Source organism: Neolamprologus brichardi, chromosome 12 (assembly GCF_056152115.1).
Source record: "Neolamprologus brichardi isolate AB-2024 chromosome 12, ASM5615211v1, whole genome shotgun sequence".
Classification (NCBI taxonomy): Eukaryota; Metazoa; Chordata; class Actinopteri; order Cichliformes; family Cichlidae; genus Neolamprologus; species Neolamprologus brichardi.
Window position 1 is genome coordinate 1,643,853 of NC_142115.1, and position 13,645 is coordinate 1,657,497.

Here is a 13,645-nt window from a genome sequence, read left to right on the forward strand (position 1 = left end):
AAAGTTCTCTCTTTCTCTTATATTTAATATAACCACACTACGGATGGACAAGCGCCTGTTTTTATGTGTTGTTGTTAGCAACAACGACGGCAAAACCATCGCATGTCCTCTTGTTTATTTTCCACATAAACCTTTCACAATAAAGCTCAAGATCCTGTTGAGACTTTTCAAAATAAACTGAATCACGTGAAAGAGCAGATTATTTACAGATGAGAAGTAAAAAAGACGTCTGGTGCTAAAAAATAAACCTTAGACTCAAACGTTAGAACAGGCTTTTCCCCGCAGCACGCCGTGTAATAAATACTCACAAAGAAAACGGCGCCGTTACAACTTATGTCTAAAAATGTATCGTTTCATGCATCGGTTAAAACAGCGGTACCAGTCCGTGAGTCGTTTGGTACCGGGCCGCGAGAGTTGAGGCTCAGGTGTGAAATGTATAGTTTTCAGGGTTTTTATCGGTTTTCAGCGTTATTTTGTTATCGTTTTTATCGTTTACTTGGTTTTCCTGGGTCTTTTCACGTGTGTTATGAATAAATCTTCTTTTTTTCGGTACCAGTACTAGTTTTATTTTGTTGTATTTATCCGCGACACCTTAAAGGCCGGTCCATGAAAATATTGTCGGGCATAAACCGGTCCGTGGCGCAAAAAAGGTTGGAGACCGCTGGGTTAAAACACTCGACTCCAGCTACATGACGCCCAGCTGGAAACGAGCTGCCCGAGATTCACAGACTTTACAGAAAAAGTTACATTCTTGTGATTTATATCGTTATCGGGACGATAGATGTCTTATATCGGGATATGAGATTTTGGTCATATCGCACAGCCCTAGGTGACTGTTGTTGTAAATTATAAAATTGTATTTAAAAGTTGAAATGAACACTGAGCAGTATCAGAGCCAGGGCTGCACATCGGTTGATCATTGAAGAATGTGAATAATAGTTTAAGGGGATCTTAAACGTGGTATTACAGCGTTTAACTGATTGTGTTTCATTTGCTCGCAGAGAAATGAAGAGTCTGTTGTTGTGGTTTCATTTTACTGGAAAGAGACATAATATTAATCAAAAATCAGAATTTAAAAACTTCTGGGCAAACTTTAAACCATTATTTCCGTCTCTGTACTGAAGCACATGCGTGACTTAACTGCACTGCAGCGAACTGCTGAACTGGGTTCAGTATTCATACCTGCTCCTTCCTCCTGTGCAGGTCTCAGCACGTCAGCCTGCTTAGACATAACATTACTGCTGAAAAAGCCGACAGTCTCACTGCCTAAATATGCACTGACGGTCTGTATCTGTTGATCATGCATATTGATAAGAGTTTTGTTTTCTGTGTCCACAGATGCAGTCGGGGAAAATAACCTGGGTAAGTGGAACATTTTGGGAGAATTCAGATACTGAAAGTTACTGTAAAGATAACACGTCAAATATCAAACGACTGAAATCCTGTGGTTGGTTTTTCCACTCTGTTATTACTACAGCCAGAATTAATGCTGGTGCTAGTATAGTCTAGATACGTGGCATTAATTCACCTTATACAGTAGAGGTGGGAATCAGCATACATCCCACGATACGATATTATTGCAATTTTTACAAATATTTTGCGATATTCAGATTCTGTACATAAAGGTAAACTTTATCAATATTCATTTGATCTAATATCAAAGTCTCACACTCAGTCTTTCTCTCATTTCAGTTTTATTGTTGACAAACTGAACGGTTTGTATTACAGTCTAGTCCAACTTAACTGAATCAACCATCTGGTACAATTATAGCTATTCTGAACTATGCAGTTTATGAAAACTATGCAGCCCCTTCAGCAACTGAAGAATTTGAAAGTAAATTAAAACAAAATATAATTTTACATGAAATAAAAAAAGTTTTAAACTTAATTAAAATAAAACATGTCTTAAATTAAAATAAGTAAACTGTCATGTTTATTGCTGCCAAAAAAAAGTTAAACACATTTGGACAGTGAAGGAATGTCAGGATTCTTGCTCAGAAAAAGGATCAACATGCTCTGAAGTCAGAGCACAAAAACCTTTTTGTAACAAAGTATCGATTTCTGCTGTCCCTGTATCCATACATTATTAGCAAACAAAATATCACCATGCTACACAGTATCCATTTTTGCCCCACCCCTCTTATACAGCACACATCGTGTTGGACTGTGTAGCTGCCTTAAATAATAATTTTCAATAAAGTTGTCCAGTTACTCTTTTCTAGCCTTTGGCATCATGTCTGCCCGGTGACACATTTACACTCTCCTCCTCCTGTTTGTATTGTTGGACATTAACTCAGCTCAGACTCACCTGGTCCATGCTTGATGGGGGCTCACTTTGCTGAGATGTCCAACACTGATCAGCACAGTCAGTGTAGAGCTCTGTCGCTTTCTGTCTTTGGTTATTTATTTGAGAAAAGATCACATTTTATTTTGAAGTGAACATTTCCTTAATGAAAGATGTGAGTTTGCTGTTTTTGAACGACGTCATATTGAACTACAAAAAGAGAGACTGATGCACAATGTAGAGTTTTTAACAACACATGGATTTCTAAATATGTGTTTATTTAAATCAGAGGTAAATGTGCTCAGTTATGGGAGAGCAGCCATGTTTGAATGGTCATTATGTGACTATGAGACATGCACAGAAAGAGGAAGAGACATCTGAGCTTTTGACCGAGCGTTACACCCAAGAATGGAGCTGCCACAAAAACAATAAAACGTTTTGTAAATGGGTGTGAATCAAAGAGTCGGCCACGCTTATATAGCTTGTGCAAAATAAACATTTGAGAATATGCCATGCAAACTGTAATACGACGTAGACAGGACACTGTGGGAAATGTGGAGCTTAGTCAAAAAACAATGTGGACAAATTTGACTTGTTCTCCTCGACTGTGGACGAGAGCTGAGATGCTGGTGACGCAGCCCAGTTCACCTCTGTGTGTCAGATATCGAAGAGTTTAACGTTAGAAGAAGAGCTAGCAGCAATGCTCCGAAAGGAGGATGACAAGGAGTGATTTGGGAATAAAGGAAAACTGCAGATGAAGAATTTGAACTACAAGCAAACTAGCATAGCGCTTTTTTTAAATGTTGAATAATGATAACGTGATGGCCTGTTTCACATTTCCATCGCCTAATTGTAACGTCTACTCTTCTACTAAGCAGTTTATAAAGAGATAAACAGAAGGGAGTCCAGCTGATTGGTGCCAAACTGTACCAATCAGGTCCAAACTGATCCAAAGCAAAGGCAGGGTGGGGGGTGGAGACCAGTGTCAGAAGGATGGCAGCAAGAGTGAAACCTGCTGTGATAGATGGTCCTAACAAAGAGCTGCCAGGGAGGAGGTCCATGCTCGTGCAAAGGATTGGTGTGGTACAAGAGGAGGCTAGAGATGACGTAAGAGGACGTACCGTATTTTCCGGACCATAAGGCGCGCTGTCGATGAACAGGTCTGTTTTCGTACATAAGGCACCCTGGATTAAAAGGCGTATTAAGTGAAACCAAACAGTCAGATAAGTCAGATGCCTGGATGTTAAACTTCATTGTTACACCTGGTAAAGCAGCAACACTGATCGTTTTCTTAAAGATGAAAGAATTTAGGCTACGTCCACACGTACACGGGTATTTTTGAAAACAGAGATTTTCCGTTTTCGTTTTAAAAAATAATCCGTCCACACGTAAAGGCAGAAATGAAGGAAAACGCTGCTAGGAACATGCCAAAGCAGCAGGTGGCGCTATATTCCTAACCGTGTGGAAATGTTGGCCAATCAGAAGTCTAGAAGCCTCGGTGGGAAAAAGTAAACCAAGGAGGGCCATAGAAGCAGAACCGAGTCGTATGTGTGGAGGGACAGTAACTGTGTGTGTATGTAAGCATTTAAACACTGCAGAGACAATTAACAGTAACAGTATTGTAGAAATTCATTTCACCGAAACAATAACGTGGCGCACAGTGTGACGTCAAAAAAAGCGCACACCTTTGACGCTGCGTTTTCTGCGTTTTCTCCGTTTTTCTCGTCCACACGTAAATGCAAAAACGGAGTTTTTAAAAATCTCCACCCTGGCCGGAGTTTTTCAAAATCTCCGTTTTCAGTGACCGAAAACGCCGTTTACGTGTGGACGAAAGGTGCAAACGCATAGAAAAATCTGCGTTTTCAAAAATACCCGGGTACGTGTGGACGTAGCCTTAGACAGTTTGTAACTCTCAGTGATGCCGCAGCGTTCGTTTGACTTTGGGACCTGAAGCAGACGGAGTTTAGGACCCAGACTCCCGACTACAGCAGCCGTAATGCTCCCACAATCCAGCGGCTTCGTAGCAAAGTCGTACCAAAATCGTTTTTGACAGATTTTTGAGCGCCATGTACATAAAGTCAGCTCAGTGAGCACAACCAGAATTCATACATACGGAGCACCGGATTATAAGGTACACAAGCTTATATATATATAAGGTACACTGTCGATTTGTGAGAAAATTAAAGGCTTTTAAGTTCACCTTATAGCGCGGAAAATACGGTACATAGAAAATAAACAAATAAAAAAGAAATACATATAGAAAAGGAATCAAAGACAATAAAAACACACATAATGTAAAATACATATACATACTCCCATTAAGCTGTGTCTAAAAATACATAAAATAAAAAAGCAAAATTTAATTGTAGTAATAATGTGAAGTACAGCTTTATGTGGTTACTGTCCTCTGTGGGTCACATGCTGTGGGTTTGGCCGTTACTTCCTTTAACTAACTCAGACTTTTAAACCCATCTTTGCCTGAGAGGATTCACCTTCATCAGCACTCAGTGGTGACACGTACACCACGGGACGTCTGTGATCGTAAATCCACAGAAGGTTATGAACATTATATAATGTGCGGTGTGTCAGAGCTGCAGGTACGGGAGAATTCTCTATTTAAATATTAAAAGCGTCACTTCAGACCTCTTCTGTGCAAGTAGGCAGCAAAGTGGAGCTAACTTTGGCATCTGGAGGAGCAGCATTAGCACAAAGCAGCTGTATATTCGGTTAGTAGATGAGTTCAGCTTTCCATATGTAAGAGCACAGTCTTGGTACTGATCAGCCGTCCATGTGCTCATGAACAGCTGATTATATCCCTGAACTAAGAAGCACGCTGATGATGACATGTGTCCAGCGTCTAAAGGACTTTAGAGTTGGCCACTGCTATACTTGTGTGTAGTTTGCTAGCAACAGCACCTACTTCCAGGACGCTGCGTCCACACTGCTGCTGTTTGTAGCTGCAGGTTAGCTTTGGTTTGGTTTCTCAGATTAGATCATGGTTCTAGCTCAAATTCAGCCTTTCAATTACATCATCCATTTCTTAGAAAGCATGCCTGCCAAAAAAAGCACACGAACAACAATGTTTACTGCAGGTACAGGTTCCCGTTTGTCCCCTGAGAGCTGCATGCACGGCTCCGAAAGGCCGAGGTGAGACGCAGCCAGCCCGCTGCCTCTTTGTCTCCACACTGAATCCAGCGAGACCGGCGTCTCCTGGTGTCTCTGCCTTTCTGATTAGAGATCTCCTTGGGGAGTAATGACAGAATTGTGCTCCTGTCAGTTCCTGCTGCTCAGAGTGGGCTAATAGTCACGTTAGCGCATGCAGCATGTCATTAGCTGTGCGCTAGTAGCCCAACGAGGGGCGAGTCTGTCATTTTGAGGCTAAATCACAGGGCGGGCAGGCCGGAGATCACAGTCACAGCGGTTCTCTGTAGCTCCAGTGTTTCCGCCCACCCTCCTCTGCCTCGCTTAATATGCACCGACTTACACATACTGTATTAACTCTGAGGAATTACTGCGACGTGGGCCGGAGAAGGCGAATGGAAGTCAAAGAGAGCCACTCTGATGGCTGCTGATACAGCGATCATTCAATCAAAATCCTAATTTGAAACACGCTGCTTATTTCTGACTGTGATTGGATGATTCATGGTTATCACTCGGATGATTAGCAGGCTTGCGTAGCATCTATCAGAGCATGGGCTAATCTGCTTTGATTATTAGCCTCTAAGCCGTGCTTCCACGCTGGGCTTGTCGGGTACGCAGTGATGAGAAATTGCGCTCTCCTCGTGTTTGCATTAATCTATCTGTGCTCACTCGCCAAACTGATAATTGCACGGCCCAGGCTTCAGGTCACCGCCTCCCCCGAGGGATGTTTTCCTGTAAACGTGCAAACATTCCTTTGCACTCGTGTGTAACGTTCCAGCGTATCAATCGGTTTTTACAGAGTCGATAAATTTGCACATTCTTACCGTGACAAACGAAATCTCCACCCTTGTTGGGTTACGTTAGTTTCAGGTGTTTGGGTTTGTTCACCCCGAGGGATGCTCGTCTGGTTTGGCCCCTCTGCGGTTTCTACGGACCATCAGTGGACGTGTGCAGCGTCCAACCTGAAGAAAAGTCTGCAGATCAGCAGCCTGCATGGAGCGTCTGCTACATGTATGCATGCCGTGGCAGAATGCTTCTATGCACAATAAAAACTTCTGCACATTTTCCAGCTCATTGGTCACAGTGGGCTTTTAATGCTAAGCACAACTTGCCCCGCAGCTGAAACTTTACGGGGAATAAGCTGAGCACGATATATTTAAAAAAGTGCTCGTGGCTCCGTAAGAAGATAAGAAGTGGATCTGTTTTCTGATCCACGTGAGGCAGATCTTAGCAAAGCCGTGGGTTGATCCGTGAGTCTGTGGGACGAGCTGATAATTGCGAGCGAGCGTGACCGTGTTATACAACGCGCGCGCATCTTCGCTCGGCGCCGTGACCTTCTCCGCCGAGATTTGCGTCCGCCTAACTGCCCTTTTGCTGGGGCATGTTGTGTAAGTGAAGGGGCCACGACGTGAATAACATTGGTATTTGTGCAACGTCCTGTGCTGAGCGGAGAACTAACTGGAGCAGGAGAATGGCGCCGTTCGGCGAGGTTCACGGCTGTTATTCCTACAGGCCGTGAGCGTGAAAGCAGCTAATGACATCTGACAGTTCTGGAGCAAGAAGAGGAGGGCTGGACAGAGTGGGGTGGGGGGTTAAGAGATAGAGTGGGATGGCGAGGGGGTGGCTGTGGGAGAGTGTGGGGGGGTGAGAGAAATAAGGGATGAGCTCGATGTGGACAAAGCAGGGATGAGGGATACGGGAGGGGAAGGGCTAAAGAGGCGAAACTGTTGGGACCTATTGTTAGCCACTGTAGACGACCCAGTGCCACCACCACGGGCTTCTACCTCCACCAGCATCCAAATATTCTTCCCAGATGTCGTCCAGACCTCCAGCTGAAGGTTGCCAGGCTTTAAATCTTCCATGTCCACATCCAGACTCCCCCTGAGTTCATGCAATGGCTGCCATTTTGAAATCTGCCTTTGAGGGAATTCCAGAAACGCATCAACACGCTTACGTCCTCGCAGATATGTTTAGCCCCCCGCCTCCTCCAAAAATACGCCCCAAAAATCACCAAAGTGAGTTACCAAACCCCCAAAACAGACAAAAGATTGGGTGTAGAGGTGGGGGGGGGGGGTGAGGATTGGGGCGTGACAGATGGAGGGAACGTGACAGACCCCCGTCCCACCCCAGCTTCAGCACCGCTGCTTTAGAAGAAGGCGTAGCAGGCGTCCTGCTGCCGGACTCACCTGTGAGCCCGACACGGCGGAGCGCTCTTATTGTCTCGTCCTCCTTCAAAATAAAGGTGTGAGGGTTACGTCGGCTCGCCGCTTCGTGGCATTCAGACAGTCTGCGTTCGAGTTGCACGGCGGGTGTTGGGTGCCCCCAGCTGTTTTGTACAGGCTCAGTGAAGTTTGGGGTGGGGTCTCCACTCTAAACCCGACTGTAGGTCGTACGTTTGGGCTTGTCTGCACTGGTCTGAGCTGTGTGAGTGTTTTGAAGCATAATTGTGCTGCTATACGTTCACAAAGCTGCTACAGAGAACTGTGAAAATCATTTTCAGTCTCCAAAGCAAACGAATCATGTAAACGGGCTTTTGACAGCCTCATACAAACATCTGTACTTTGGTCCAAAGCAGTCGTCCACCAGTGGAAAAGAAAGCAAACATCAAAGGTGGCGCTGGCTGTTTGGCTGTGGATGAGACGACCAGCAGCCCTCAGCAAGCTGCTGGCCCACATCGATACGTTGTGATGGCTGCGGTCACACGCTGCTCTGCAGATTGTTGATATCTGTGAGTGAACAAGTCACCTCATGCTGCTGACTTATCGGCTCTTTGTCTTCTGAGCTCAGAGGGGCTCTGAGTCTGTGTGTGACCACCCTCTGCTGGGGGATTGTGGTACTGCACCTCCATCACCACTACAGCCTGACGATGATGTGATGGTGCAAAAGAATGTTTTGTTTTAACGAGGTAACATCTTTCAGTGCTTCAGTGCAATGATACACGTGTCCTTAGTTTCCCACTGGGCTTGAAGGCAGCATGAAAGCAAGGTTTGGCACTAAGCTGGGATTAAACACTTCATGCAGCTGCTTGCATGAACGCTGTCATTCAAAATATTCCACAGTCTAGAAGGTGTATTAACAAGTGACTGTGTGGTTACCAAGGTTACTGCTGTAATGTAAAATATGTTCTGGAAAAACAACATTATTCCACATCACACATTTGTCTGTAAAGTAAATACTACTGCATGTGATCACATTAGTTACTCCTGTGTGTGTGTGTGTGTGTGTGTGTGTGTGTGTGTGTGTGTGTACATGATGGCAGAACAAAGTCAGAAAAAGAGAATCTGTAATAGCTGCTCACAGCATCGTGGTATCACATGTGCTTTATAACACACAGTAGCTGAGCTTCACACTGGGAAGGATTAACATGTAATTTTAATGACTTTGCTATTAAATTATTGCCAACTGATCAATACAGAGAGAGAGAGGGCGTCAGTCACACAGGGGTGAAATTGTGCTTGAAACTCAGGGCATGGGGGGGGGTCCCTCCTCCTGTCCTCAAGCTTGTGACGAAGGCATGATTTCACCTTTGACCTTTTGTCATGCTGACTTGGCCCACTGTTCCCACAGCTTGAGCATGAAAACTGGTCAATATTCATTGTTTCAAAATGAAAGCCAAATGAAGGAAGAGCAGACTGTTGATCAGGTTTTTGGTTTCATGTGAAGTAAAAAGACTGAGTGAGCACTCGCTGTGTTATTTCAACTTTACAGGGTTAAAAATGTTACAGAAACTCTAAGGCTACGTTCACACTGCAGGCGAAAGCGCATCAAATCCGACTTTTCTGACCCTATGCGACCCATCTATCTGATCATGGTGTGACAGTGTGAACGGCACAAATCCGATATTTTCAAATCCGATCTGGGTCACTTTCGTATGTGGTACTGAATCTGATACATATCTGATGTTTCAGAAAGCAACTGCTGTTTGATGGTCATGTCGCATTAAATCCGTCTTTTACGTCACTGACACGAGACAGACGCCGATTATCAGCTCCCGAAAAGACATCGCGAACGCTTCCTGTCCATCCGGTGAAACTGTTGGGAACAACGTTGGAGAAACGTGAACATTTTATTTGTACTGTATAATCTGCAGATTCTGACAGAAATCTGCAACTATCCTTTGAAGCAGCGCTCCTCTAAAACAGCAATAAGGATCATTATTAGGTTATTTACATTATTATGTAAATAACAAAATAACTTGAAGCAAAAATTGGGAAACGTGAAGTCTGAAGTCTTTATATTAAGGCCATCAGTCAAACATATTGTTGCTCTGGGTCTAAACAGAGCGCGTTGTGTGTGACGTCTTCTTTTGCGCATGCGGCCGCTTTGAGCGTTCACACTAGAGCGCGTTTGCTGTCGCATTTTATTTGTAGTGTGAACGAGCAGACAAAACAATCGGATTTGATCAAAAAATCGGATTTGAGCATTAAGACCTGCAGAGTGAACGTAGCCTCAGTGTCCTGTGAGAAACACTTAAAGTCACCTGAAGGAACAGAAACGGATGCAGCACTCGTGTTTGCTTCAAAATAAAAGCTAATAAATATAAAGAGTCACGAATCGTGTTAATAGGCTTGTTCAAAGGGCAGGCAGTTTAGACAGCAGTTTATTTCATGGTGTACTTTTGTTTTAATTAGATAAAAAGCAAAAGGTTCATGAAAGATGAAGCAGCTTGAATCAGTCTGCAGAAATGCTGAGTGCCTTGCTGGGTTACATGCAGGCCGCTGTTCCTCTGCACATCTGTCTTTAGCCACGTGCAGCTGTGCTGTCAATATGTTAACATCTGCAGTCTGACCTGACAGCCGTGCCGACACGGTGATGGCACCAAAGGAAACCAGGAAGCTTCATATTTATGAGTCGTACTGGGTAATGATTAACATCAGCCTCCATCAACATGACTGCGTCTGTTTGAAATCCTGGGTTTGTTCTAGTAACCTGACTTTTAACAGAAAGTAGAATTACATGAATGAACAGGTTCTCGTATAAAGTCACTGTTAGACATTTGATGTTTTAACCTTCCATGTGTTTAATGAAAGGTTGGCATAATGATGGAAACACCAGAATATCTGAATATGTGTGAAACAGGTGTTGCACGCCACCGTGCTTGGACGTTAAAGGTTCCTCCTGTGTGTAACGGCACGTTGCAGCTCTGATGTTGGATGTTTTCTGCTGTGCAGGACTTTGAGACCATTAAATGCCAACATCAGGGTTTTGTCTCTGACAGTTCAGCAGCTTGTTGTGCTGCTGCATCCATCCAGCAGTCCTACAGAGAGATTTCTATTAAAGCAGAGCTACAGAGAGACCACAGGCCAGTGTTGCTGAGGTATTTTAATCGGGATCAAAGGAATTCTGGGAAACTGGTCACAGACGAGGTAGCGGAGGAGGAGAGTATTAAAACACTCGATCTCCAGGTGGGCAGGAAGAAGATCTGCACTGAAGGTTACGCTGTTGTTTGACATCATTTGGACTTGTTAGTGTTCGTGTTACAGCAGTAACATTACTGTTAGATGGATTTGTGAAAGGCTGTGAGATACTGAGCTCAGCTCACACTGGGATGGTCTGTTTTCCTCCTGGCTGCAGGCAGATGTTACGCAACCTGCTCGCTTCTTCTTTTATTGTCTTTTTGTTTCTTTTGCCACATTTTTGATTCATTATTTGCTTTGTTTTTATATGATTTTACTTCATTTATATTTAATTTACTACTAAAAACTGACCCGTGGTTTAAATGTTTTAATGCAAGGAAGCAAACTAAAGCTGGTGACTGCACAGGAATGGACACACAGCGATGTGGCAACCAGAGCTCGAGGAATGTCAGCAACCTGGAGCGACGACTGGAAAAACACGAGTTACTCAAAGTGGGAAAGGCCTGTTACGACCCGGCTCAAAGCCGCAACATAAAAAAAGGAGACAAATACCAGAGTGTAGGTGAACAGAGGTTTTGTCTTAAAATGGAATAGCAGGTCGGCTAAAATGGCTGGTGCCACCAAGGCAAAGACAAGTGAGCTCCCGGGAAGCTTGCCTCAGGTATGCTTTTACCCACACCTGACTAGGTGTGGCCAATTAGCACCAGCTGAACACACTGAGCAGATTGGAGGCTGCAGAGGGACGTAACAGGCCCAAGTTAATGCTCTGTGGAAATGTAGAATAAGCGAGAGAAAGTGGCTGTTAAACATTTATCGTAGGCAGAGCGGACCTGAAGATGGTCTTTAAGCTGATAGTCTGGACGTCATCATCAAGTCAAACATTTAAAATGTGACTTTCAGCTTTCATTCACAGTGTTAACAAGAATATTCCCGTTTAGGAATGACAGCTGTTTTTATACATCGTCAGTCGTTTTCAGAAGCCCAAACATAACTGGGAGAACTGGTTGCAGCTCTGGCCCTGCTGTGTTGTTTAATGCTTTACATTATGGGACTTGATTTTCTTCCCCACGTTGCTTCCATCAACAGATCCCATGAGATGGTTCATATTAGCATCAACACACACTGATCATGCTAACGTCGATCCAAACAACATAAAATTGGCATGTTTTGTATTTTGCGAGCGGCGTTCTGCGCTTTATTCAAAGTGAACGTGATGAGCCCCACGCTGTCCAAACTACACTCTGACCAGCAGATGATTCGACCTGTTTTTATATGGCTGAAATATTTAGAAATGGATAGGGATGCAACGATACCAATTTTTTCAAACCGATACGATACCGATACTTGGATCTGAGTGCCGATACAGAGTACAAAAACCGATACTTCTACCACACACACACACACACACACACACACACACACACAAGCACTTCTGTTAAATTATTGCAGAGTCTCCACATTGTAATTTAACAAAATATCACTGAACTATTGGCACTGTCTCGAGCTTTCAGAATAATAAATAAACACTTCTGTTTGGAATAAAATAAACTTTTAAATTATTAGAGTGTCCAATTTCATATCGCAGCTCGAGTATGCTGAGAAGACGGTGCAATCCTATGTTTTCCACGACCGGCATTGGCTGGTCATCCAGAGCGATAAAATGAGTCAGAGCCTCTGTTATTTTAATTGCCCGTGGATTTTCTCTTGACATTTTTCTTCGCTTTTCCAAAACCTGAGTTAAAGTTGGCTGTTCCACACTGCTGACATTTTGTTTAGCCTAGCTACAGCAGCCTCCAGTTTCTCTTTTTTATCTGGAGCTGCCAGTCTCAGTCGCCTAACCCTGTGCCTGTTTAGCGCGGGATGTCCCCCTAGTGGTCAATCTAAAAAACTACAACAGAAATGACAAGCCACCCTCTGATTAAGTTGGTATCGGTTCATGGTATCAGTTAACTTTTACGAGTATTAGTACACACACATTTTACAGTATCGGCCCCGATACCCGATACCAGTATCGGTATCGGTGCATCCCTAGAAATGGATGTAAAATAAATTACAAACATAACTCAATTAATGAAGACTGGCTTGTGTGATTGGCTGTTTTCGGGCTCGCTCAGTGAAATCTGGAGACCAGGTCACCTCAGTTTACCGTCCAGCGAGAGAGCAGCCGCTCCGCCAGTGATTCCCCCCCCACACTGATATTAATCGTGAATATAAGCGTTTATTCCTCTGGCTTCCGAGGTTTTTCAGCCTCCTGTAGGAAATGAACTCGTTGTTATCACATCTGACTGACCGACGGTTACACTGAGACTGTTGTGACTGATTCATATTTAATAAGAAACCCAACAAACCATCAGCAGCTCGTCTGTCAGTACAATATTACAGTGTTAGGTTAGAAACCCAGATGTTGATGATGTGAACATCAGGAAACGTTGGCTGTAATCTGACACAGTAAACCTGAGCTGACCTGATTTAAACGTTATTATTGATCGAGCTGGAGACGAAGCGCTGTTATTCAGCCGTTTGTGTTAGGTGTGTGCGTCCAAAATACAATTGTGTGTAACTCGTGAAAATCCCACCCTTGATGTGGTCTCATTCATGTGCGACCAAAAGACGCGTGGATTTACCAAAACAAGAGAAGGATTTGTAAGCGGCTTTTATTTGGTCCTCTGAACCTTCATCATCGAGAACAACTTTGCTGTTAGAAGTTTGTGAGGGTTTCTGTGCTGGCGGGGTCGCTTGTTCCAGGGTTTAGTCCGTAGATCAGCACCTTAGAGCTCTGAAAAGAATGAAAGCTACGTGTTAACAACAGAAATAAAGAGCTGTGGGTTTACCTGTCTGTGCTTCAGTGTGTAGCTCAAATGCT

General features: G+C 43.8%; 1 protein-coding gene across 1 annotated transcript in view; it reads left to right on the forward strand.

Annotated features, from left to right (window-relative positions):
* Positions 1 to 13,645, forward strand: part of nr6a1a (nuclear receptor subfamily 6, group A, member 1a) — a 124,972-nt gene that overhangs the window by 73,177 nt on the left and 38,150 nt on the right. Inside the window, exon 3 of the mRNA XM_087848869.1 lies at positions 1,339 to 1,362. Coding sequence (XP_087704995.1) covers positions 1,339 to 1,362 — 24 coding nt within the window. The remainder of the gene's footprint in view (positions 1 to 1,338; positions 1,363 to 13,645) is intronic.